Source organism: Rhyacophila brunnea, unplaced genomic scaffold, assembly GCF_057557595.1.
Source record: "Rhyacophila brunnea isolate RB1 unplaced genomic scaffold, BYU_Rbru_1.0 scaffold_12, whole genome shotgun sequence".
NCBI classification, from domain to species: domain Eukaryota; kingdom Metazoa; phylum Arthropoda; class Insecta; order Trichoptera; family Rhyacophilidae; genus Rhyacophila; species Rhyacophila brunnea.
In genome coordinates, this window is record NW_028232774.1 from 22,839,039 (window position 1) to 22,866,725 (window position 27,687).

At 32.7% G+C, this 27,687-nt stretch overlaps 1 protein-coding gene across 3 annotated transcripts; it reads left to right on the forward strand.

The window, feature by feature from the left end:
* The first annotated feature begins 3,752 nt into the window (after positions 1 to 3,752).
* On the forward strand, positions 3,753 to 24,521 carry LOC147077924 (uncharacterized). 3 transcript variants are annotated; one of them, XM_085960990.1, is made up of 7 exons: positions 3,753 to 3,901; positions 7,029 to 8,873; positions 13,209 to 13,389; positions 15,004 to 15,189; positions 18,561 to 18,717; positions 21,464 to 21,616; positions 24,053 to 24,521. In XM_085960990.1, exons 2-7 carry the CDS (start codon positions 7,032 to 7,034, stop codon positions 24,135 to 24,137), a joined length of 2,604 nt encoding a protein of 867 aa, XP_085817116.1. In that variant the 5' UTR covers positions 3,753 to 3,901; positions 7,029 to 7,031; the 3' UTR covers positions 24,138 to 24,521. The 3 variants fall into 3 exon arrangements, with proteins under 3 accessions (XP_085817116.1, XP_085817118.1, XP_085817117.1); XM_085960992.1 differs by lacking the exon at positions 3,753 to 3,901 and adding an exon at positions 4,024 to 4,156; XM_085960991.1 differs by lacking the exon at positions 3,753 to 3,901 and adding an exon at positions 5,253 to 6,377 and having other exon boundaries at positions 6,465 to 8,873.
* The last annotated feature ends 3,166 nt before the right edge of the window (positions 24,522 to 27,687 follow it).

The following is a 27,687-nucleotide window of genomic DNA, read 5'->3' on the forward strand; positions in this document are numbered from 1 at the left end:
AATCTTTCATTCATAAATGCCCAGGTATTGCAAATACACCACGAGAAACTATCAATGACTATAGGTATATTGCAATGGTGACATGTATATTGTAGAAAATTATGCATCGAATAATCCATCCTAAAGTGAATGAAACCACAAGCGCTGCGCTGCGGTGTTTTTTTTAAGTTAAAATAATATATAGAATAAGATTTTCGGGTTAAGAACCTAGTGTACAATAATATTCTTTTCGTTTTGGTACATATTGTTTACCTTGTAATTCACCACTGCTATCGAATATTGTATCATTGTCAAATAGGTATTGTCAAATTCGATTATCAATATTCGATCAATCATATAAAAAAAGTAAAACATGGCGACCAATGACATAAGCACCGATAAACTAAAAAGAGCCGGATTGAAGATATCGTTTTCTAAATGATTCCTTGTAATAATTATTATCTTATGATTGCTGAAAAAATGTCAATTTCTAGATATGTATACAGATTTATTATGTTTTGTGGGCTCTTTCGTTTGGTCAATCCAAATGATTGAAATATTTATAGTATTAAATTTGATAGTTATTATTATAAAATTTACCATATAGATTTCTTTTCTCTGTTTATAGCGAGAAATAAAATAAAGGTTCAAACTTCCAAAGACAAAAAATATCAGTGTTGCACTTATTATAAAATATAGACCAAAGATTATCGATATAATTAATTGTATTAGATTAATAGACATTTCAAAATATTATGTTTGAAAATTAGACATGGTATTTGGAATGTTAATTTATTTTCGAACCTTGAACCGAATCAAAAATTATTGAAACCACTGCTATTAGAAACATATGTATAAATATAGCAAGTGGTTTTAATAGGCATTTTGTTTTTGCATACAGTAAAGCAGAACGTAATTATACCTTCTAAATAAAATGCAAGCGAGTCGCAATAGTAGGTGCCTACATGACCCAATATATTTTAAATTCTTTTTAAAACACCGATTATAAACAAACTGGTGAGCGAGTACGTACCTACTACACGTTTAATTTGGTTCTTGTTTATTAAAATACCATAGTAGCAGATAGCGTATACATTCAGCAAATCAACATAAAACATGAAAGGATATAATTATAATTTGCATGCAATATATAAATACGTATATGAAACTGCATTATCTCGCGAAATGTTGTCGTCTGAAAACTCTGAAGTTATGTCGTAATGGATGCGACTGTAAGTCAGTGGAACGGATGGAGCTATGAGCTATGAAAAATTAATTAGCTATTATGTATATTTGAATTCTAACTTTTAAATTAAATTGTTTTATTTAGGTTAAATAGAAGGATTTGTTCACTTTTATTATTACTATCGCGATTCCAGAAAGATTTTAACGTTTGATTTGACAGAATTTAATCGGTTGTCCAGACTAATTTAGAATGTGATTATTATTTTACGACTGCTACGTCCTCCTCCATTTCGAGCACTGCATTAAATAAAATCACGAATTACGTACACCTGAAAACAACTGAAGTACTGGAAACCATCATTGACAGTTCTGTTATTATTAATACGTTTCGTGGCCATGTAGCAAAAAAATACGCAAGGTGATCTAGAATTATTTTTCTCGATCGTCAATAATTTGTTTTAATACAATTATATAAATACTCATTAAACACATTGCTCGGACATTCCAGGGCTCGAAATAGACCGGAGCGCACCGGAGCGCCGTTCCGGTTCATGGAATCTGTAAAGTTATCGCTCCGTCTCGTGGTTAAAATATTTTGACCGTTTGAGCTAGATCCTATACCATATAACAAAATATCTAGCACATTTATGTTTATAAAATAATATATATAAATTTGATAACCATGTTAATATCCTCAGAAAATTTTTGAGCGCTCCGGTTCGTAAACTTTTTCATTTCGAGCGCTGGGACATTCGCTACTAGGGTGTAGGATGAGGCAGAAAAAAATTGCATATATTATTTAATTAAGTGTCTTTCTTCTTTTTGATCCTTCGCTCATGGTTGAGGATCGTGACCACCTTAAAATTCCGCCATTTTCTGAGCGACCAAGACTTTCCACCCCTCACGATCCTCAGGGCAGAGTGAGGTATGCCCCCAGTAAACTGCGTCAACCCTTTTCCTCTGCTTCGTCTCCCCTGTAGGCTACCTCCAATCTCTCCAAGTTATCCGGTACACGCCGAAAATATGTCCAAACAATTGGAGAATGCATTTCAAACATATTGTCAAGAGCCGTTCCTTTATTTGTTGTCTCTGGATGATTGACTGGCTCATCCTGTGCTCTGTCTAAAAATGAAAATCATTCAGCGCCAACTCCACATTTCGAAGGTATCAATGGCTTCTACCCACTTTCCCTTGGGTTCTATCCTACCTCACATGCGCGCACACAGAAAAGTGGTATGTGTGGGTCAATTAATTTCTAAAAAATACCTCTAAACCCAGATACTCTGCACATTGAGTCTAGCGATGAGAATCTGGCACCTACGAGTTATTGCAACCTGTCGCATCTTCAAGTGGTTATAGAATGTGCATAACCTATCGGTTATATTTATTAGGATCATTAGTTTCTGTTTGTCATAGTCCACGATGTCTTGTCTTTTAGACATGCCGCGTCAGAATTTTAAAGCAAACATTGGATCCCTCGTTGATTACACCAATTTATGAGTGCTAACACTGACCTTGCATTCCGTAGAATGCTGAGAGGAGTCGAGGCGACCCTTTGAGAAGGCTGTCCGATAGCCAAATCATCCGAATTACGTCCACGAGATCATTACGAAGAAGTATTATACTATTTTTTTGAAGTTATACTTCTTTTGGTGCGTTTGGGAAATCAGATGAGATTGTATTTTTGGTGTGTGACATGTAACACATAATTTATTTTTTCACACGAAAAAAACGCACTCGATTGGATTCGAACCACCGATTGTTCGGTTATCAGCGAATTTATTATTGTCGGCCATTTGCAGTTCCTTACGTAAACAAACTATTAAACGCCAGAGTGACAGTTGGTACTTTAAAAATAAAACAACGAGAAACTATTATAAATTTAGTAATATAAGTTAAAGTGTATAGAAATAAACCAACGGCGTTCCAATAAGCGGTCCTTTTTCTTGAGTGCGTAATTTAACAAGATAATTAAGAGTTAGTCAAACAATCTAGTTTATCACAAGTTTTAAGTATAACTTCTAACGCGCGTACATAAGTACACACACCGATTTTTTTCGTTCCTGGGGAGGGTCCGTAGCCGAAAACCCCCTCTTATGTACTCGCTTGCTACTTCCAATCACGAAAAAAATATGAAAAAGGTTTAACCATATTGATACTTTCTGCATAGATTTAGGTAAAATGGCACAAGCACGTGAGTATTTATAATATTGTCTTCTTCTTTTACTTCCCTCATACATCCCTCTCAATAGCATTATTTGATCGGTGGTCTCAATTTTCATAAAATGTCTGTTGATATATTGTTGGTTCGTAAAATTTTCCATTACGAGCCTTGGACCTCGCATAAAAAACTTTCATACGTAGTAGAAAACACAAAATGATTCAAGGAAATAATGCTGTCTTCGCGTAACAATAAAATTCAAGTACTTATTATCCATGTTACCGAACACCAGAAATGTTATTTATTTTTTTATTATTAAATTATTGGAGGTCATTTTTTTCGCCCAGTCCATATTTAGTAAAGTGATCGAAGCCGGTTTTTGACTGTGCCATGATGTTGAATAAATCCAAACAACACGAAACATTTTGGCCAGTTTGTTGTCGATGGTACGCGGGAAATGAAAAAGCTTAGATCCGAATCTGAATGGAGAATCTTTTACGATATAGTATTACTGACAATAAAAAGCTCGGAGAAATAGTGTGTGACCGTGTGTGCTTGTGTCTGGTTGTGTAACATGTTAGTATTATTGAAAAATGCTGATGATAATTGTACATATTTTTACAAATGTCAAATTTACAATAAAGATTATAAACAGTGCATGTGAACGCAACGAAAACGATGAGATATAATATAAAGTTCAACAGTCGAATATTCACGAATAAAACGTGAAAGAGGATAAAATCGTGCAAACAATAAATTTATAATAATATTACATATGTTATCATTAAGTGTTTTATAGTGTTGTAAGAGGAAGACAATCCAGTATATAAGGTTTTTAAATATAAATTTCGACATTGTTTTTGTTTTGAACCATAGGCCGCCACCAGTATATAGCCTATTTATAGAATTTTTTTACTGATAAAATAATACTTATTTACCTACATACCGAAATACTTGATTAATTTGATTACCTTGTAACGATAAGGTTATTTCACTGATCTATTATCCCATTGTCAATTCTTTCTGAAAAACCTTCAAATACAATAAAATAAAACACAAAATATTATATACCTACATACATATTCAACACATTTTAATAATGGTCTAAACCAGTTACGTTCACTTTGAAGGAAATTATTAACTGATGTGTTATAATTTTAAAACACCTAGGAGGTACTATAAAAATCTTTGAACAAAAATACGACGCTCAGCAGGAGTCGAACCCACATCCAATGGATTCGCGCCAATGTGCTTTACCAAATGAGCCATATGCGTCCTATCTAATATAAGCGAAATTAAATAGTAGTTTTTACATCTTTTAACAAATTGCGTTCATTTCTGTCAATTGCCTTTGTGTGTTAAATTACTCCTACTCATCAGTGCTTTTTTTTCAAAAAAGATTTTTTCTATTGGTTATAATATTATATTCTCTCAGAAAGTGTTTTTCAAAATTATATATGTTCAATAATCAGAATGATATATTCTTAAAACTTGTGAATTATTCGTTGAATAAAAGAAATAGTTAATTATAAATTATTAGCAAGTGCAAGTAGTTACACCTAAAAAATATTGGAGAAATTCCACGACGTCGGTTAATAATCAAAGTAATAGTAAATAGTTACCTACTTTGATTTAAGAAACAAAAATCGATTGCCAAAGTAGCTTGATTTGGAAGAGCACTGATGAGTAGGAATTAAAATTGACCAATAGTTAAAATTTGTCGCAATTAGTATGTCACCTCGTAGCATAGTGGTAATGCACGTAAACCTGGGAGATACGGGTTTCGATTCCCCGTCGGGTTGGCTTACTTTTTTTCAAAAAAGATTTTTATATTGGTTATAATATATTCTCTCAGAAAGTGTTTTTCAAAATTATATATATTCAATAATCAGAATGATATATCCTTAAATATTGTGAATTATTCGTTGAATAAAAGAAATAGTTAATTATAAACTACTTTATTACTAACCGACGTCAGGATCTCTCCAAATTTTATTTTAATATTATTAACGTACTTGCAAGGTTATTAGTCATTACATTGAGTCAAACTTATAATATTAAATATTGTAACGTTATGAATCACTACACAGATAATAAATAAACATGCGCACACACTGAAATAGTTAATAAAGACTTTCATTGATACCTACTAGTTGATGGTGGATGGTAATTTAAAAAAAAATCACACGCGTTTTATCAATTTTTATGTATAATTCCAAACATGGGGTAGTTTTGAAATTAACACATTGCCATAAAAATATATTTGAAATAAAAAAATGATGTTATTTTATTGACTGACTAATGGCTGTTTTTTTCGTTGCTTGCGGTCAATAGAGAAGTGAGAGTTTTCCATTTTCATTGTCATGATAGATATTTAGGCAAACAAAAAAATCGGTGCCAGTAAATTTGAAAAGAATTTTAGAGAGTTATTTGCTATTTACGAATTCATGTAGGTACCTACTTAATAGGTTTATATCTTACGCTTCAGTCATTATAATAAATCATGTTGATTACAGTTAGGTTTCCACATGTTTTTAATATTAATTCATATTCAGGCACGGTCAAGCGATGTCTTCATTTATTTTTACAAATTAACTGTATTTATGTTGTTAATTATGTTTTTATTTGTGATACAACGATTTGACATGTTAAGTAACACTGCTTGTGTTAAAAATATAAATAATATAGTTACGGGATTTTGGTCCGTATGGTGAAATAATTTTATAATGTGTGTTATGGTTAGTTCAAGGGTACATACAATGTTTATGATTGTAAGCTATGTACAAATAAATTCTTTCATTAGTTTTATTGCTATAACAACCTGAACTTATATAAGGCGATCTGATGAATAAAGATATAAATAAAGAATAAGTATTTTATTCAGGGAATAATTATAGAAACATTATCATAGTAAAATAATAAATAAAGGGACGTTTTCGAAATACATTATAAAGATGTTTAGAGAATAGAAAATCGGTAGATGTTGAACTAAGATTATCCATAGAATCATTATGCGTATTATGTTGAATAAAGATTAAAATGTATTTTAAATGTAAACCTATCATAAACACGTTGTTCTCATAGTTAAGTATATAAACATAATAACCCGTTTACACGTGCATGGATTTACTGTTGACAGTAAGTATTATCGTGGCCATAACAAGATTGCATGCATGCATCAAAAAAGTTTGGAAGCTTCCGAATTTTCATGCGACAGTAGGATTTTTTCGATCTGCGCCTGTGCAGTAGAACAATATAGTGGCGAACCTGCCGGCAAAAAATGAACTACGAACGAATTTTCAAGCTCACCAATTTTCATTACCTGTCAAATAGTACGAAATAGTACCATAAAATGACAACATCGCGTCTGGCTCACTCTTAAAGAATGAATTGGAGAGACAGTCAGCACTTTCACGTGTAAGTCACGATAGTTTAAAATACTCACTATTGCTGCCGGTAAATCCATGCACATGTACATGCGCTATAATATTATGAGATTGAGAATTGATCAAGGATGCCTATATTCGTTAAATCGACATTGGTGGAATGCACAAAGAAACCACCTCACTATATTTTGAAACATTATCCTATAATCATAAGTGATTTTTTATAGAGGGTATTTTTTGATAGTGTGTTGTAATATTAATTAATCATTTGTTATGTATTTAGATTATGCAAAATTCATTTTTTTTGTTATTTTCAGGGGATGATGAACATGGCTCGTAAACGGTCGCCGAGGAAGAAAAGAAACGAATGCGGAATACATTTCGACACAATGGAGTGGTGGATGTTTTCTTCCACCATTTTTGGAATCTTATTAGTCACATTATCAGATGCAACGTCCATTCCGCTCCAAAATAAAACGCAGCAAAATCCAGATCAGGGACAAAATAATTCAACGGATAATGGCACAACTACATTTTTGGAATTAATTTCCAATGAATTTAAAACTAACATTTACAAAAATGAGTCAACAAAAATGCATTCTGATGTGTTAAATATTACAGGATCCTTGAATGAAACGGACAATATAAATATAAATGGTGATTTACGATTGGATAGTGTTTCAGATTTTAACAGAACCGGAAATAATTCAAATTTACTAGAAATTCATATCCGGGTCATAGACAAAAGAGATCCTGTGAATGGAGCGCCACTTTTAAATATTGACACGTATAAATACGATATTGATTCGGAAATTTCAACACAATATCAAACGATTTATAATAGTCAATTTGAAAATGATCCTGAAATTTCAACAACTGAAATCTCAATCGATGACCTTTTTGATAATGATTATGAGACAACAACTGATGCCATATTTACAACAACGAATGAAGCGTTTATAGATAGTACTACTTATCAAAGTGCAATTGAAAAAGATAAACAGTTTCGTGATGAATTATTGAACGCTGACTCGACAGAAAAAAACCTCAAAGAGATATTACCGAGTACGACTTTTGGGAGTCGGTTTGCGGTCACAACTCCGACTCCGCTAATATTAAGTGAAAAAGTCATTCATAAGGCAGAAGTAATAAAAAAAGAAGAAAACGTAACAACGCATAATATTTCCAGCACCAATAGCTGTTCGGAAAATGAAAAATATCGCAACGACATTGACGACGTGAAGGTTGGTGAAGTTTTGAACATGACTTCGAATGGTTTTGTTGAAATTAATTCAAAATTACAAGAGATTGCAACAGAAAATAATGCATACGCAGATTTTGACAGCGAAGAAAATATGGTTGGGAATGTCGAAATCGACAGTCATAAAATGTTAAAATTAAAAAAAAAATCTAATCAAAATTCAACGAGACCTTATTCAAAAAAAGATTACCTTCACCAGAGTACTACGAAAAAATATTTCCCGCTCATCCGAAATACCAACGATTCACAATCAAACAATTTAAATGTCAGTGAAATTGTTGCCATTAATACAGAAAATAATTTAACGTCGAAGATTATCATACTCGAAGATTTTTCGGATGAGTCCAATAGCGAAACGACAACCATAATGATTGAAAGTGAAGACGATTTTGAGAATATTACTACAGAAAAATGGGATACCAATACAACAAACAGTTTGAAAGATTCAATCGGAATTCAGGGTGAATTAAACATAATAACCAGTGTTAAAAATAACGTCACTGATTTAGATATATTTAAGAATTTTACCACGACAATAGGTGATTTTAAAAATGTTTCCATGACAAATAATAACACCACAAGTGTTATAAAAATGAAAAATAATGCGACAGAAGAATTTAAAAATTCTACTAAAATTGTGAACAATTTTAATAATAAAACTAATTTTAATATTAATAAAAATGCCGGTAAGATAGGTGATGAATTTAGAAACATATCTAGTGCTAGAAAGACGGCTACAAACGTCACAAGTGTTAAAATAAGTAGACATAAAAGTAAGAAAATAGTTAGTGATGAAAAACTCAATTCCCACGAAGTGACTACAGAAGAGGATTATAATTCCAGTTATGAGATGGAGGAAGATGACGATTTGGATTCTTTTATCATGAAAAATAAATCAATGGTAAGTGCTTGTAATTTTCTTTATAATAATTTATACATCATTATCGAAAGGGACAGGGATAATATTATACGGAACATACCCGCGATGTGGCGTGTACAGTTAGAAAAGTAATACAAGATCATGAGGAAAATTGGAAATTTAGACTAGTTTTGTCTATTACAGCGATATTGATCTGTTACATTTACATAAATTATCGTAACCGAAGAAACCAGTCTTTATTTAAAATTAAAGTGTGAGAAGTATAGGTATAAATGCCGTCATTTAATTATGGCCCTGAAACATTGATAGCGGACTCAACGTTGTGATTAATTTGGTGTCGGAAGTAGATCTGAAAATAGTAAACTTGATTATATGTTTTGGGAATGTCCTGCAATGAGCAATGAAAACTACTGACGGAAATTGGGTTTACCAGCAAAAACTGATCGGTTATGTTGAATTGATTAGATTAAACTTTGTATCGTGGTAACTATCCTTCGACTTACGGGTAGTGTTGCCAACTATCATTCACAAAAGCTGGTATATTTTTGTAAGAAAATAAGCTAGATGGCAGAAAAATAACAGCAAGATTTTAACAAAATTAATAAACAATGTGAACGAGAACGACGATTGAAGAAAACTTATTGTTTCACAAATCGCAACAAATAAATAATAGTTGTAAAAGTTAATGCACGGACAAAAGTTAGTTATTACGTAAATATTGTATGTATTTAAAATATATTTTATTGGTAAAATATAAGAAACAGAAGGAGAGCATGTTGATTTTTAAGTAATTCTGGTGTAACATTCTAGCTTTTTTATAATAAGTTTTAACCTGTTTGCTGTGTCGAAATACCTTAGATTTAACGCCATATTATGCTAAATACATTTTTTGCAAGCTATATGCGTACTCACAATGATGGATCAGGCAATAAAAGCAAACAATGTTGACAGTACGGGTAAGTTGCGTTCCTACACTTTGGTCGTAGGTTGAACTCGTGTAATATACAATATTAAAATTAGCTATAATTGGAAACACTTACCTATTGAGAACTTCCATGACGTGTAACAATAAATCATTTACAGTGTATTTTTGCGGTGGCAAGTGTGAAATATCGAAATATGTAGATGAACACCATTTGGACGTCATGGACGCCGGAATTAGTAAAACTTATGTCCAGCCTTCAATTGAGTATTGAAGGCTTCAGCTATGTACTTACACGAGGAACAATACAGTGAGAGAGGAGGTTCCTTTTCATATATGTTCAGCCGAATCGCAATAGTAATCTTGCATTTACACAACTTAATATTATAATATTTCGAATATTGTGAAAGTAATATTATTTGATATGCCATTGACTTTCGGCCATAAAGACGGAAGACATATTATTAGTATTCCTTGAAAAATATATCGACACATATTATAATCATAATGCGACATTTAAGCGAAGGTCTCGTTGACCAAGAACTGGCCATGATTATTTGACTATATTATTGTGTTATAATATTCATATTATATTCAAAATTAGCTATCAGTAGAACAAACCTGTTAATTTAAATAAGATCATGCAATTAATATTGTATTTTATTCACGAACTATTCAATGTTACCAACCTCGACACTCTTAAAATTAAAGATGTTTAGGTAATAAATTCGATATAGTGCAACTGTATCAATTATTGTGAGATTAGACGGTACCATAAAATATTATTTCTCATAAATTAAAATAAATCAATCAACTTGCAAATCAGTGATTTTGTGTCAAAATCCGAGTAGATAATTTATGTATAATAATTGTCTACCATAGTTTTCTATTTCGTTCATTAAATTATTATTTAAAATCATTCATATTATTAATAACCTTTATATTGATTTTTTAAATACATACATCATATTTAAAATATGATACAATAATGTATTTTTATCTCGTAATTAGATACCTACAGGGCTCGAAATGGACCGGAACGCACAGGAGCGCCATTCCGGTTCATAAAATCCATAAAATCCACAAAATTATCGCTCCGTCTGGTGGAAACGTTAATTTGACCGTCTGAGCTGGATATTTCAAATAATTAAAAAAATAACACACTTATTTTTATAAATCACATTTACAATAAATTTACAAAAAATTTACAAAAAAGTAAATAGTATAATATAGTTTATATTTTCGTAAAATTATCGAGCGCTCCTTTTCGTAAAATTTTCCATTTCGAGCGCTGAGGTACCAGTGGCGTGATTTTTACTTGTGGGTATTCTGTTTCTATTTGGTACATATTATTATCAATGTACTCAGGGTTTATACCTAACTAATTGAATATTGGCAGCCAATAAAGTAGTATGGTGTCTAGAATTGTAGAATAGTAGGTGGTAGCTAATATAATATTTAATAATTTTTTGACATTGTAACCCTGATTTTTCGAGAAAAAGATGGCAGCACTGTATATTCGTACTTTACTTTATTTATATTTTACCTACATATTTACTTACGAAAGTTAAATTAAAAATAGTATTTTTTTTTTCAGAATTTGTTCTATTCTATTTGGTAACTATGCAATTTTGATGCTCTACGCTCCCTGGATATGTTTGAAACGTTAATGTGGGAGATGTCACAAAAAAGGTTGAGAAACACTGCATCTATGGATCACACGCCAAGCAAAAATATGCAGGTGTTAGGTTTTCATTGATATTTTTTTAGACAAGCCATTTGTAGCGATTCTCTAAAAACATAATAGAGGCAAAAAAATGTAATATTATTCATTCCGTTGTATTATATTTATTCATTATAACATAACAGGAAGGTACCTCGTACATATCAACCAATGGATACGATTTGAACGTAAATTTTTGCACGTACTAACAATATTATGCTAAGACGGATTGGAAAAATGACTATTATGTTACTAGTTCCTTCTTTTCTTTCTAGCCTCCAAGAACCCATGTTACACGCCAGTCATTGTGTATCATCCCAGGTCATGTTAGCATCCCATAGCTTTGCCATAAATCAAAAACGATATTTAGAGACCTTCCAGATTGCTGGAATTTGGTGCTTGAAGAAAATACAGACCAGATTGAGACGCTCTTGAAGCATCCTAGTCCAGTCAAATCAGACCGAAAAATACGTTTTGGTTGCAAAAGGTGGGGTAGAAGATTTTTTTTCCCTATTTGTATATAGGATAATATTTTTAAAATTTATTTATGACCATTTTGAGGACAGTATCATAGGAATGAGCGTTTGATAACTCCGTTCGATCAATACTACTAGTAAGGTGATGTAGTGCACCTTCTTCTTCTTCGATAAGTTCAATTACTGTATCCCAACACAATACACATGTAAAGAATAAACATAACTGTGCGCGCGATGGAGACTAAACTAAAGCAAGAGTGGTACTGATTCGTATCGTGGCACCAGCGGTACTGGTGGGGGTATTGGAATGTGGCCCTTTCTACCACTCCCATTACCCCTTCCCCACCCCCACGCACCATCTGGAACATTGGGCCCATTGACCATAAAGTCTAGTTTTTAACCATAAACTGTTTATTTGTATGATCTTAAGTTTAAAATGGTATTTCTTCTCATTAAAGTTTGATTTTTACTAAAACGCGTGTTTTCGAATACATTTATACTATTTTAACAGCAAATATCTCATAAACGCTCGGAGGTAGAAAAAAAAATGTATTATAATAGTATGTATATAAAATTTAATAAGCTTTAAAATTGTATATAACAATATTTTTGCTACGACAGATCATTTTTGAGATATAAGCGAAAAACCAAAATTTTGCGGCTTTTTGCCCGTCAAAAGTTGTGCCGAAGTCATCCGAATTGGCAAACTCGTTTTTTCTTACTCATTATCATATACACAAGTAGGGGGAAAACTTCCACCCCACCTTTTGCAACCAAAAAGTACAGATTGACTGGACTATCCGTAGCACATAGTATATTATTTATAATAATAATATGTTTAATTTCTTATTTTTAGTATTTACATAAAATCTATCTAATGAAATATTTCACGGGTCCCTGGAAGAACCTGCACAGCCTTTTGCGGGGCTGCAACCCTAGTTTTGAATGTTCACAAAAATAATTTGGGTTTGCAGCGAACAGTAGGTATAATAGACAATCTTGGAATCGACTCATATCACTCAATCGCTCATAATATTTAGGTAGATTTTTTACGAACCAGAACCTGAGATAATATTGTGGCTGTGATTTCACGCTTTTCATCTTTCCACTCAGGTGAGAAAATAGGAACGTGACGTGAACTCAACATAACTTGGTAGATATACCCTCGGTCTGAAAACGAATGTTGGAGAAATATTATAAAATAATTTATTCGTTAAATCTTATTAAATTTCCAGACAGAGCCGCTTGATATGGGTCCTTTCGGTGCCCTTCGTGACCTGGCTGGAAGTTTTATGGAGTCGCTAGTGGAGCGGATCGTCCCACAGAGTATACGAGATCTGATGAGGAGAATGCAGAACCAAAATACCCAGCTAGAGACTATCAAACTGAGGAGTAGAGAAGAGAACGGGGGACTAGGTATAAAGTATAATATTATATTGTAGATACATGGAAATAATGTTCACCGACGTAGTTATTATTGGACATGTATATTATTATTTATGTACGAGTATGTAGATTCCCACTTGGAGTTATTTTACTTTAAAATTCAATGCCGTAGGGCGTAGTTATTACTTATTAGATACGACATTGGATTTTAATAATAACATGTAATTACCTAAGTAGAGATTTTCAACCTTTTTTTAGATTTCATATTAATATGTTAGTCATATTAGTGAACTACTTTATATAGATATGCTGTTTTTTGTAACCGTACTTACCAGTGGTAAAGTGGAAATAATCGTCAATTTTTATCCCTGTCGATCCTATTAATAATATGTGTAATCCTAGTACGGATTCTACAAATATTTAAAGATTTACTTTAAAAAAGATTGGGAATCACTGAAAGTATATTTTTCCGTTATTATCTTGTATCAAAACATATTTTGAAAAATAATGGTAGGTAATTTATTGAAACGTCATACAAGCAAATTTGGCATACATCCTAAATCTTTCTAGATTCGAAATTCGGGATTGGTTTATTGATTTACCGAGGATGTTTTATTAAATGTATGGATAAGAATTTAACCGTTTTACACGTGGGATATATTCGTTAATGGTTTTTTTTCCGTCCGAACGGTTTTCATCCACCATAAAAAATCTACAAGTAGGTACAGAAATATAGTTTAATAATGGAACGTTATTTTACATGTCTGAAAATATCCAATTACCGACAGACTGCATGAAAAAACATTTGCTATTTTAAAATCATGTTTTGGAATAAAAAATATTCTTTTCTATAATTAATTTTGCATTTTTAACAAATATGGCTTTTATCGACGTTTACAAAATACCTTTTTTATGTGATTAATGTAATATTTTATGTGGCCATTATGGGAATACAAGGTATGCTAATGAGATTTAGGTACATTTTTCCTACAAATTTTTCAGATTATCTAGGCTAAGCTCGCAAAGATACCTACCGCAAATTATTCATTTTTGACCTTCGCAAATTACCCGGTCACTGACAATCAAATGGCTTGAGTAATGAAAAAAAAATGAAACGGGAATCACGTTTTTCGTAAGTTCTCGAGAATTCTCGATCACAACTTTTGTACTTACGCAGAATTTGAGCAAATAATATGGTATTACAATAAATAAACATTGTATTGAGTACCCATTTATCGCCGCAAACGAATTTACTAAGTTCAATAGCTGCTTAGTATATTTGTTCGAATTATTCTGCGTACGAAATTTCATTATTTTGACAGTCGCCATGTGCGTTTCTCAATAATTTTGCCGCCAAACGTGTGGCAGTGATTGGCAGTAATTGCACGATTTCGGCCAGATAAGTTATGAGGCATGTCATAGTATTAGGTCCTTAGTCCACCCGTGGGATTATGCATCTGCCTTAAGTATATAAATATTATAATGTACCAAGAAAAAGTAAGCTATTATGAATCGATTTGGAAATGTGAAAATTTGCTGAAACAGCAAACGGACGGGAACCAATATATGAAACAATACAAAATATATATTCAGCACACCTGTAGGTACCTAGAAAACAATGCTAAATAATTTTAAACATTGCAGGGCAATTCGGTCGCAGTCTTCTCAAAGGATTGACACAGCCATTGAATCAATGGATGCAAGGAGTACGCGACTATGGCTCATTGGATTCCGACAGGAATTTCTTCTCGGACGTGGCATCAGGAGTGGCGTCGGTCGCTGACTCTGTTGGAGACTCGTTCAAGGACAGGGTCAAAGCTATATTTCCTGGTGAGATTTTGAGTGTGTTACTATTGGGCCATTTCCTCGTGTGTGTGGTTTTTTCAATGGGTAATATCGAATTTAATTTTCGAGCAGTTGCAGGATGAGGGCTGCATTTATGCTTGAAGGGGAAATATTGGAGTCCCATAAAACAACACATTTATCAAGTATATTTTATTAGTACCTACCTAATCTTCTTTTTTTATTTGCAAAACACTAACTATTTCATCAAAATATACAATTTTGACAAATGGTTAATTTAAAATTACCGACCATATAAAAACTGACCCATTGCTTTCGCTTTTTGGAAGGATAAGGGTGGCTATTAGATGAATGCCTCCTCTATCATCTTCCTCTCTTATCGGTCCCTAGACCCTAGTGCTTCGCTGCCTTGTACATCCGCCGAACTTAATGACTTCGTCGATCCAGCCGGTTTAGGAAGACGTTATGATCATTTAGTGCCCCTTGTATACTACTGTATAACTGCATCTGTCCAGCGGTTGTCCACTCGCCGACCGAAATGTCCAGCCCATTGTAATTTTATCTGCATGATGACATATATCACATCACATAGGTACCCTCGTCTGCCTTCGTGTAAATTGGCTTATTTTGTGGTCTTTCCGCGATATGCCCACCATGCGTATTTCCATTCCACGTTGCACTACTTGTAGCTTTTGATTCGATTTACATTAAGGCTCCACTAATAATAAAATTGAGTGGCACCACCTTTTAAAAACTTCAAGGTATTTTCAACTTATTTTCGGGTCCGGGGGTCGTAAATTGTGAGTATCGTTAGCACTCTGGTAATTTTAGCACTGTGCAGTATTCATCCTAAAGACACAATCAGGGCTGGTCCTAGAAAATGCGAAGCCCATTTAGAGTATGTGCATGAGGACCCTAGGTATATTATACCACCCAAAAACGATTGAGAGATGGGGCGTCGCTTATCAATGTAATAGTCTACTTTCGCGCTGTCCAACTGGCGGCCCGCCAAATTTTTTGTTGCGGCCCGCGAGCTGTACAGCAAAGTTTTCATCAAACATTGGGGAGAGAATTACTCATCATCTATCTGTAAAGTGTGATATAACACAATTGAATTTCATATTTATACGTTTATTTGTGTAATCGTATTATGTAAACGTACCTAATTAATTTATAATGAATAAAAAAAATTACAAAAAAAAATTAAATAATAAAAAAAAATTCTTAAAATTGTTTTTATTATTTCAAGTTATGTGTTATTTTTGTTTTTTTTTGTATAAAAAAATAACTTATGAATTGACATTAACTGACTTTTCATTTGCCTATCCTCGTTGGCCCCGAAATGTTTGCTAAAGAAAAAATGGCCCGCGGCCTAAAAGAAGTTGGACAGTGCTGGTCTACTTGAAAAACGGATGTTTATTCACAAATTACTCATAATTATACAAATTATTAAACCTCTAGTTTCATTAGAAACGATTAGTTAACATAGGTACAAATTTCGACAAGTTCTCAGACTACCTATCAGATACTAACTAGAAAAAAACTTTGAAAAAAGTACGACACCCCGTGGGACTCGAGCCCGCATCCGCTAGTCATGTGCGTGAGTGCGTCCTATCTAATTACCACTTACGTACATCTTAAATCGCTCAACAAATCGCGTTAATTTTGCCAATCGCCGTTTGTGGTTTAAAGCAAAATATCGAATACCTTCAATTAATATTTTTAGTTATAGTATACTTCCACTTGCTCATAATTTGACTAACTATTTTTTTATTCAACAAATAATTCGCAAGATTTGAAAATGTAACATTTTTTTATTAACACACATATTTTTTTTAAAGGATTTTTCTAGTGTTTTCAAATTATGTGAGTATTTTCAATAAAGATTGTTACATTCTCAAATCTTGTGAATCATCCGTTGAAAGGTGAAGCCTTTCTTGAGCCGTTTTTAAAGAGGCACCTAGCGGAAAGATACGAAGCTTGCGATTTGAGTTTTTTTTTTAGTAATTTACAATTTCAACTGTATTAATGAATAAATATGTATCTGAAAACATTAAAAAGAAAAATATTTTTTATTTCAAGCCAAAGATAAACTTACAATTGTAAAGAATGTAATAAAATGTGAATTTGTTGAATCGGACCGCACCCTATTATTACATATATTTTATGGTCATATTTATTATTAAAATTTAGTTTATTAAGTTTTCTAAGCATCGCCTAAGCGATTTTTGACTAATTCATAGTTTTCATATTTTTTATATCTATTTAAAAAAATATAAATGTGTATAACTTGAAATCCTTTTAATTTATATCAAATCAAGCTTCAATATTGGGACCATACATCGCTTATACAAGCTTCGTATTTTTCCGCTAGGTGCCTTTTTAAAAAAGGCTCAGTAAAGACTTCACCTTAAAAGAATAGTTTATTTAATTACCAATTAACTGATAAAATTGAAAAATATTGGTCTCTATAATATTATATTCGTCATGATGCAAATGAGTTAATTTTGAATGTGTTAAATAGTTTTAAAAAATGTAGAAAAATGGCTTCTTCGATGTTTCTCAAGCGTTTGTACCTACACTATGGTATTTTACTACAGCGATAAAGGTGCAAAGACATGACCTTCTATTTGCATTTATAAATCGATTGCCTACTTTACCGTACATAAATCATATGTATGTGAGCATTTGTATAATTTATGGAATTATGATTATTAAAATATTAAATTTAATATTTGTTTCCATATTTGGTATTAATGGCGGTCATGCGTGAGAAGTCAAGTGGCACAGACATCTAGATACGTCGATCAGAATGGAAGTGTTACCAATTCCATTTATTAGTAACTGCTCATATTAATTACCAATCCACGAAGCATGTAAGATTTTTTTAATTCGGCTGGTATGTAATTTATGTCAATCGGTCGTTTTGGTATTGCATGTTCACGAGGTTTTTATAATTATTGTTACATTTTCATGATGTGTACCTATGTGTTGAAAATCATTCACAATATTCGAGTGGCAAATTTGGTATACATAAATATTGCCACAAATTACAAATCAAAGAGGAAGCCGTCTGCCGATTCAACCAGTATCTATACCAGAGGTAGTCAACCTGGTCCCTACCGCTCACTAGTGGGCGTTCCAGCTTTCATGGTGGGCGTGTGTGTCCGTAGTGGGTGACTAGTGGGTGTCCGTGTCGTGGATACAAATATGTTAACTATTTGAGCTAATTAGGTCATATTACAAAAAATACAATACTATAACCATAAATATAACTATGTAAAAATTATGAAAATTATAAAAATGGCTAACAACTATTTCCCGAAATTTTTAGTAGAGAGACCTTTTGGTAAGTTATATAAAAAATAAATATATATACTATTATGGTTTGTACCCAGGAACCCTTTGGTGCGGAGATGGTGACATGGCGAAGTCTGCCGAGGTGGGGCTTTTCTTCATGACCGATAACTGCTGCAGAAGACACGATACGTGCCGCCTTTATATCGTGGCTGGAGATACCAAATATGGACTCACTAACACTGGTATTTTCACAAGGTTTGTACATTATTCATAATTTAATTTGTCAAATTAACCCCGTCGAGGAGCCAACTCGGTATCGCCGATTGCCCTCTTCCCCGATAGAAAAATATTTTTTTGTTACAATTAATCGCATTTCATAATAATTACTCATCATCTCTCATTTTATCATCACCCATTACCTTTTAATTACCACATTTATAGGTATAACACGTTTATTATATCTAACGGCCAACGACTCCAAACGCACGAGTCGCGGTGTTAGCACCAGCGCTCGAAATGGAAAAGTTTACGAACCGGAGCGTTCGGCAAATTTTCTGAATATATTTACATAGTCATCAAATCGTATGTGTATTTGGTACTGTTCGGTTAAAGCGGATACAGCGGAAAACGCATTTTGAAAATAGCCGATAAACTGGATTATTTGTTAGTTTGGGTTAGTTTAGGTTAGGTTAGGTTGGGTTAGGTTAGGTTAGGTTAGGTTAGATTTGGTTAGGTTAACCTAACAAATAATCCAGTTTATCGGCTATTTTCAAAATGCGTTTTCCGCTGTATCCGCTTTAACCGAACAGTACCGTGTATTTTATAAAAATAAGTGTTAGATTTTCTATTCTATGGCCTATCTAGCTCAGACGGTCAACATATTTTTTCCATGAGACGGAGCGATAATTTTACAAAAATCACGAGCCGGAACGGCGCTCCGGTGCGTTCCGTTCCATTTCGAGCCCTGGTTAGCACTAAATGCGTTTATAACTATGAGTTTAATATAAATAATAATAAATAATAAAAACTATAAGTTTAATATAAATATGAGTTTTAATATATAATGCCTTCTTCTTCCTCCAATTGTATAATAAATGCAATCGTTTCCAAAGTACAATGTTGCTTCCCTTTAAAAAATGTTTCAAAGTCTCCTGTATCATAATATTATCGAATATCTTTTTTCGTCGCACGTTAATTTTTTGAATCTAAATCAAGATTATTTATTTCTCAGGTATTTACTCAAAATACCATTTATCATATTCGACAATAGATTAATAAACTATTTGGTTATTCAACAAATAATTCATGTAAACAAGAATGGAACATTCTTTACTGAACATAAATTATTCTGAAACACCTGAGCATTATAAGTACCTTAGAAAAGATCTCGAAGACATATTATAATGGTACCGAGCGGGACTCGTACTCGTAGCCAGTGACGTCCCGTGGGAGTAGGCGGATTGAGCGTCGCTAGGGGGCGGCAGCTACTCGAAGGGCGGCAAATCGAGGAGAATCAATATATATATATATATATATGAATACGTAACTAAACTTAGTAATAACGGAAATATCTTTCCATTAAAAAAATCAGCTCACTGGTTGGAAACAAAATGTACCTATTAATTAGCATAAACAGTTTAACAGGACTGTATTTTTTTCGTCGGGTTCGTGATGTCTAGTTTACTTCCGTTGTCTTTGTACATCACTCCTTGATGACCAGCAATGACAAGTGTAGATTAAAGAATTATAGGTAGGTACATACTTAGGTACCTAATTAATTTATCCAAATATTTTTGCCAGTCATTCGCGAGTTTTGAAAGTTGTCACATGTATTTTTAAATGTGTAGCTGCAGAATAATAAGCGATCGAATACCTATTGTTTATAAAAATATCAAATTACTTTGCAGCAATGTATTCCCAGCGATCTTCCAGTAAACAATTCAGCTAGACAGCAAGTCGATTAGGCGAAATCAGAGACGGTGTATTATTACATCATATCATACATTATACCATTACGGTGTATGAGCTGAATAAACATTTCTTATAGTATTTTCTTACAACTGTATTAACAAATAATATTTCTTTTCGCTACTCAATTTAAAACGCTGATTCTATATTTAGTTTAATATGATTATGTAACAGAATTTAATGTTAATGTACTAACTTTTATTGTATAAATAACGAAGAACAATTTATCTCAATGTCACTCGAATCAGAGTACTTAGCTAGTAACTATCATGTATAATATACTATTGTACCGATACGCTGCTAATAAATCTCGCCCTGCAACATCGTAGACTTCGCCATTATCATCATCCTCTACCTACACATCGAACACCACACTAGAGTGACCCCAACAAATGTATCTGAAACCGTGGACTCGCAATATTGTCTATTGAAGTCGAGATGACATTTAAATTGAATTTTGTGGTGTATATTTTGTTAATAATTTATTTCTTAGATATTGAAGTCATGAAAGGATAATAAAAAATACCGTATAATGGGGTGGCATTTCGACCCTGCCTAGGGGCGGCATTTTGTCTAGGGACGTCACTGTAAGTAGCTAAGTGTCATTGTTTCCTGTTGTGATCTAATTTAAATGCATGTGACTGATAGGCTTCCTATATAAAATTAATCGGGACAAATATGCTTCAATGGTTCAATAATGAAACAGCAGCGAATTTTTTTTGATGCAATCGATTCGTCAGAAGATTTGAAAGATGGCATTGAAGTAGTTCAAAACAGTCATACATATACTTTAAATTATACTAAAATCTTAACAGATACGTATAAACCACTAATATTATTGTGTCATCACTGTCGTCTTTAATAATAATTGGATAAGGAAGAGACACACTATTATTTATTTTTATCGTGTGGTCTCAAAATCAGTCAGTCTCTCTGGCCTCCAAGTCCCTATATTCGCCACTGAACAACATCCATAGTTTTTATTTTTATTTTGTATTATATTGATATTGAATTGTGTTTTATTTATCTACAGGTCCCATTGCGAATGCGACAAAGCTTTCTACCGGTGCTTGAAAAGGACGAACTCTTTGGTTTCTTCACAAATCGGTGTTACATATTTTTCGATATTGGGGCCACAGTGCTTCAAAAGGGAACATCCCATTATGCGATGTATGAGAAGAACAAGGTATTAAAACACACATCTGTAGTAATTAAGATGTAAGGTCGTGTCGGAGCAATTAGGAAAAATGATTTTGAGATTTAAAAAAAATCATTTTAATTGTAAAACATTTACCCAGGTGTAATGTCTAAGCTTTATTAGACACCTATTGCGTTTATATTTTGCTATACTTACTTACAGAAGAATGTAACATTTTTATATCAACACTAGGTTCCATAACATCACATGCTATTTCCGGAAGTATATTATTTTACATATTAAATTTATGTAGGTATATCATTTTCATGTAGATACTGTAACATTAAATAAATTATCTATAGTGGTCTTCAAACTTTGTCGACTCACGGAACCCTTAGAATTATAAGGTTTTTTCGGGGAACCTCCATCCCATCATTAGAAAAATATATCTTAAAATAATATTCAAAGTAGATCAATGTGATATAGTTACTTTATGTAAAGACAATTAAAGACAATTATTGTATTTTTTATAAAAAAAAATTAACATAAAATTAATGTAATTCACTCACTAGTAGCATCAACTCGTTCCCCAGCTGTATCCTACCCTTGCATTATATTTAGTGACTGGGATGTGCTTGCATTTTTTACACAATTTGTCGAAGTCTAGGTTTATTTGACGGATTTTATTTTGATTCACGGAACCCCCAGAGAGGTGCGGCGGAACACAGTTTGAAGACCACTGACCTATATTATAAGCGATTTGAAGTGGTCCACTTCCTTTGTGATCTAGGTAGGTAGGTAGGTATAATTCATATGCTCATAGCCCCCATAAGGGGGGGGGGGGTCTGACAGGACTCTAGCCTGGGGGCCCATACTCAGGGGGGGGGGGGGGCGTGGTGGGTTGATCATATAAGTGATATAAACTCACATCACACATTAGCTTTACTTCAAGAATATTAATGTTTTAAAATAGGTGGTTGTGCGATGCAATTTTAGAATATGTCGATATTCGACAGATGTAGGTATTCAAAAATACAAAAAATACACTGAATACCTATTGTCCGGCAACTTCATCTTGGCTACGTGGCAAATCTGTGAACTACGTACAGCTAATCGAACTTCCGGTTTCAAATTAGGAACGCCCCCAAATTTTTCATTACATTTTTGACACTTCGTATTGGACGCATCTATCAATTTACGTAATTTGAAGCTTTTTATATTCAAAAGATGTCTAAAACAATACGAAATGATGTTCGAATTATTATCAGTAAACTTTTGATTTATTGCGAAGAAGAAACAGAGTCGTATTTAAAAGGCAACAGGCATACAATACTTTCAACAAGCCCATTTGACGGGTTCCTGTCATGTCAGGTATGTCAAAATTCAGTGTTGTAATACTAGAAATATTTCCCCAAATACTGGAAATTATGTTTGTATATTATAAAGTTATGTGTATCGTAATCTATTTTATTAATATTTTTAGACGTATAATAATTAAGTATAAATGATCATTAGTTAGATAATGAATTGTCCTATTTTTTCCTAATTATTTTCCTAATTTTTAAACCGATAAGTAGGTACATATTGTTTTAAAATTTATGTAAGGTGGATATAATTTAATTTATAGAAAATTATTTTCACAGTATGTGTTTCTACAACAATTTTACTAAAAATACGATATAAAGACATCATTTGTAAATTATAAAACATGTGATTGGGTCATCAATATAATATTGAATATGTTATATCTTTCTACTTCTTGTTTTTTAGTCATAATTTGTGTTCTAGTTATTTAATTAATAAATACCTGCAGCAATATTATCAGTTAATGTGGGTTCAATGATACATTTCCTTCCAAATTCAATAATTACGCTGTATTAATTAACCTAATATAATAGTAATAATTAAGAGGTGAAATTATTTGAAAAAAAAATTCTATTGATATTTATTGAACAATAATTAGACTTATAAATTAATGTACTTATAAACTTACTGAGAATAGAATTGATATAAACTAAAAACCTAATTTCGCGGGATATGTTTTCTCAAAAAATGACAACACTGTGAAATATTCTATACGCGATAAGAGCGACTTCCTGTTGTTGCCTAAATAATGTTGTCGTACAGTACCCATAACATTACTTCGAACACCATTTGAAAAACGCTAGTGTAGAGCGTCACACTGGCCTTAACCTTAGCGATAGGTAAGGGGGCCCGCGTGAGGATGTGGTGGCCATGCATAGGTTCATAATATTAGTTCACCAGCACACGATGTCTTCAATTATTGGTATTTGTGTATTTATTATCAACTTCAACAATAATAAAAACCTTTATATCTCGAGACATGTTAGAGTCTCGAGGTATAAAGGTTATTTTTACTACAATAAGCGTAATAATAATATGGTGGTCGCTATTTCGACCGTGTTAGAAATTGTGCGATAAAAATATATATGTAAATACATTATGTATTTTTTTAATTTTCAGACTTACCGGACAAAAATGCGAAGAGTACGAGCTGGATCATTCGCAACCAAAAATGTGGCAGTGGTTTGACACTGAAACATTTTGATTAACATGAAAACCCTATTGAAAAAATATTTCATAATATTAATAAAGAAAAATTGCCATTATTTTATTATGTTGACTGACTTTGTGGAGAAACTGTATTAATTAATACAACAGGTGAATTCAACAACGATTTTAAAACACAATAATTCAGGTGCGCACATCAGGCGGGGAGGGTTATGTCATCCATTCTGTTTTGTCTATCAGATTTAGACATGCCGCGTTAGAATATTAAAGCAAACATTCGATGCCTCAGATGGTTGCACCAATTCACGAGTTGCTTGCGTATCTCCTCAGAATGCCAAAAGAAGAGATGCCAAACCCGTTGAGAAGGCTATTTGGCAGCCGAATCATCCGGGTCACGATCCTCACTCATGAGATCCGGACGAAAAAGAAGAATAAGAAGTAATATTCCAGTCACCTAGATAATTTGTATTTTTTCTGTTTCTGGGGGAGGGGGTTCCAAATACATAACCCACCATGTGTGCGTGCCTGCAATAATTAATTTATTATTAGTCATTTTTCAAAATCAAATAAATCCGATCAAAACAGGAAAATCTGCCGATATGTCATCAGAAATATCAATACTTTCAAAGTATAATAAAATTATATTTAAAATTTGTAATTAGATAACATTTATTTAATAATTACAATAATTCATTAATTTATATATGTGTACATAAATAAATAGGTACTTAGGTGCTGATTATTTTTAAAATTGTAAATAAATATTTTTATATTAAACTTGGTTTACTTTTATTTCCCAGTTTCCCATCTCAAAAGAAGACTTCCACAACTACCTACCTACTATATATGTATTTTTTTTATTATTTTCACAAAATAGTTAACAACCCAAATCCTTAAGACCCCCATACATGGAAAGGCCAAACTGAACAAGCAAAATTTCTTCGGTTTGGCCTGAATGGATGCTTGGACATAATTATGGAAACCATGCCTCGTGATAGCAGGAAAAAATGTCTCAAGAGCAGAAGTGACTTACGAGATTCAAGAGAGTGACAAGCAGTGGCGCACCCAGGATTTAATTTTGGGGGGGGGCCCAAGGAGGATAATGTAAATTAGTCCCTTAGGATCTTTTTCTTCTTCACAGCCTAATTTCTCGTTTATCGGCCTTTTGTCTATTGCACTCGGTGTACCTACACCATGGTCCCCACATCTTGAAATGGGCCCTCAGGATAGAATATTTGGCGGGCCCCCTACCTACCGCGAAGATTAAAGACAGTGTGAAACACTACATTAACGTTTTTCAAATTGTGTTTTAGTTCAAATTAAGGGTACTCATACAGTGAATTATTGGCGATTTTTAATACATCTACTTTAATAATGGAGCTGTCGAGTATCGACACATAATAATCAAAAAATATATTGCACAATTACATAATTGAAAATGTTCATGGTCATGAAGTATAATAGCGCCGCAGGCGACTTTTTTTACTATTAAAGCTAACGTATGGTGTGTGTTTATCTCACTTATCTGGTAACTTATCTCACACGCCGGGCCCCGGAATTCGGGTGGACACCGAGAATTTTTTGACAGTTCCATTAGGGATTGGGTTTCTAAAAAAACCTGACATTAGTGTTTCGAAATTTTTGGGTTAGAAATTAAAATCTAAGAATTTTTTTTAAAAGGGTGCTGGAGAATTACAAATCATTTTTTTGCCGTGTTTTTATTTGTCTAAGCCCAAAAGTTTAGTTTATCGGCTTTCAATTTCAATGTTTAAAATCATTCTGATAATTTTGGGGGGTGCCAGGGCCTCTTGGCCCTCCCCCTGGGTGCGCCACTGGTGACAAGTGAGCATGCAGTTGAAAAGAAATCGTTTGACGAATTATTGAAAGGATAACAATTATATGTCTTAAAATAGAGACAAAGAATTTTTTTCTGGACGCGCTCTAAAATAAGCTTTTAGGAAACTTGATAAAGGACTCCAGATAATAGACCCATATTCAAGATTGTATAACATTTAGATTCTTGAATGGTTTGGCTTCTCGCATGATGAATCCTAGAAGCTTACTTGCACGTAGAGTTGTAGAATGGGAGATGAGAGTGAAAAGATAAGAGTCAAAAATTATGCCAAGATTTTTCGCTTCAGATTGGCTCTTTAATGAACTTTTTGCCATTATATAATAATTTAATTTAATCGGGGTTCTTGATCTAGAAAAAGTAACACAGAAACACTTTAATAGTATTAAATTATAGTTTATTCTTTATTGACTAACTTTCAAGTAAACAGAGATTTCGTTGCAATGTTTAACAATCCAGCTCGTTGCGAATTGGCACATTATAATTTTAAATCATCTGCAAAGATATGCACTCAAACTCAACATAATTATATGTGTAGGTAAAATTAATGTTAAGTAGGTATATCAAAGAGATTGGGCGGTCTTCAATCTCTTTGTGTTATATATTATTATAGGTACCTACATACCTATCATAATTTCTGCTTGATAACAAGGTTTTGTATTAAATTTGTAAGCAGACTTTTCTGGTTGGATTTTTTTAATAAACATTTTTTTATAATATTATCTAATGTGCTTAATTTTTGGTATTAGCTCACATTTATTTAGATTTTTTGAGTAAAATGATAAGCACTAAACTAGCTTTCTACTTCGTATTTTCCCGCTAGATATCTCTAGTAGGCCGTAGGCATGTGTTGGTATTACGCGCAGTAAGATTCCTGTAATATCATGTATAGTTATAATATTTTGTTGATAGGTGGCAGTGACTGTTTAAAACTATTCATATAATTGACACCAAGTAATAATATTATAAAATGGTATTCGATATGATAAAACCCATAGAACATTTTTTCCAACAGTTTTGATAAAAAACCATTCGTTGAAAATGATTAAAATGCACTCGAATTCAAAAAATATGCGCAAGGAACTACGTAAACAACATTATAATATAATAGGTATTTAATCCTTCATGAAATTGAAATATCACTATTTTCCTACAATAATATTTATCCTTTACACATCTTATAATCATCATACTAATACATAATATCATACTCTTACGAATAAGCAATTATTTTATTATTGAATGAAGATCAATTAGTAGAAATTACAGGTGTTTTTTTAATAATGTAATTTCCTTTTCTGAAAATGCTGATTTTTAGTATTATAAGTACATAATATTTATATTTCCGAAAATTCTGCAACCAATATTAAATACTAACTACCTATCAAAGCTGGGTGACCGATTGGATTGCAATTAGATCTAAATTACAAATTAACGATGTTTTACTAATTACAGTACTACTTATATTATTAATAAATGGTTAAGTTTTAACACAAGTAATCACTAAGTGGGTCATAGAAGGTGTACACTGGTACACCTCTGCAAATAATTACATACTCTATATATAGTTTATTGTGCGAAGAAAACGATTATTTTTGTATTTCCATAAACTGTGCACCTTATCATTCCATTTGTATTTTGAATTTCCCACACTTTAAACAAATAATTAATTGCGTAATAAATTTGACCTCCGTAGTATTGTTCGCCGTTCGCTTGAAGCGCCATCCCGCGGATT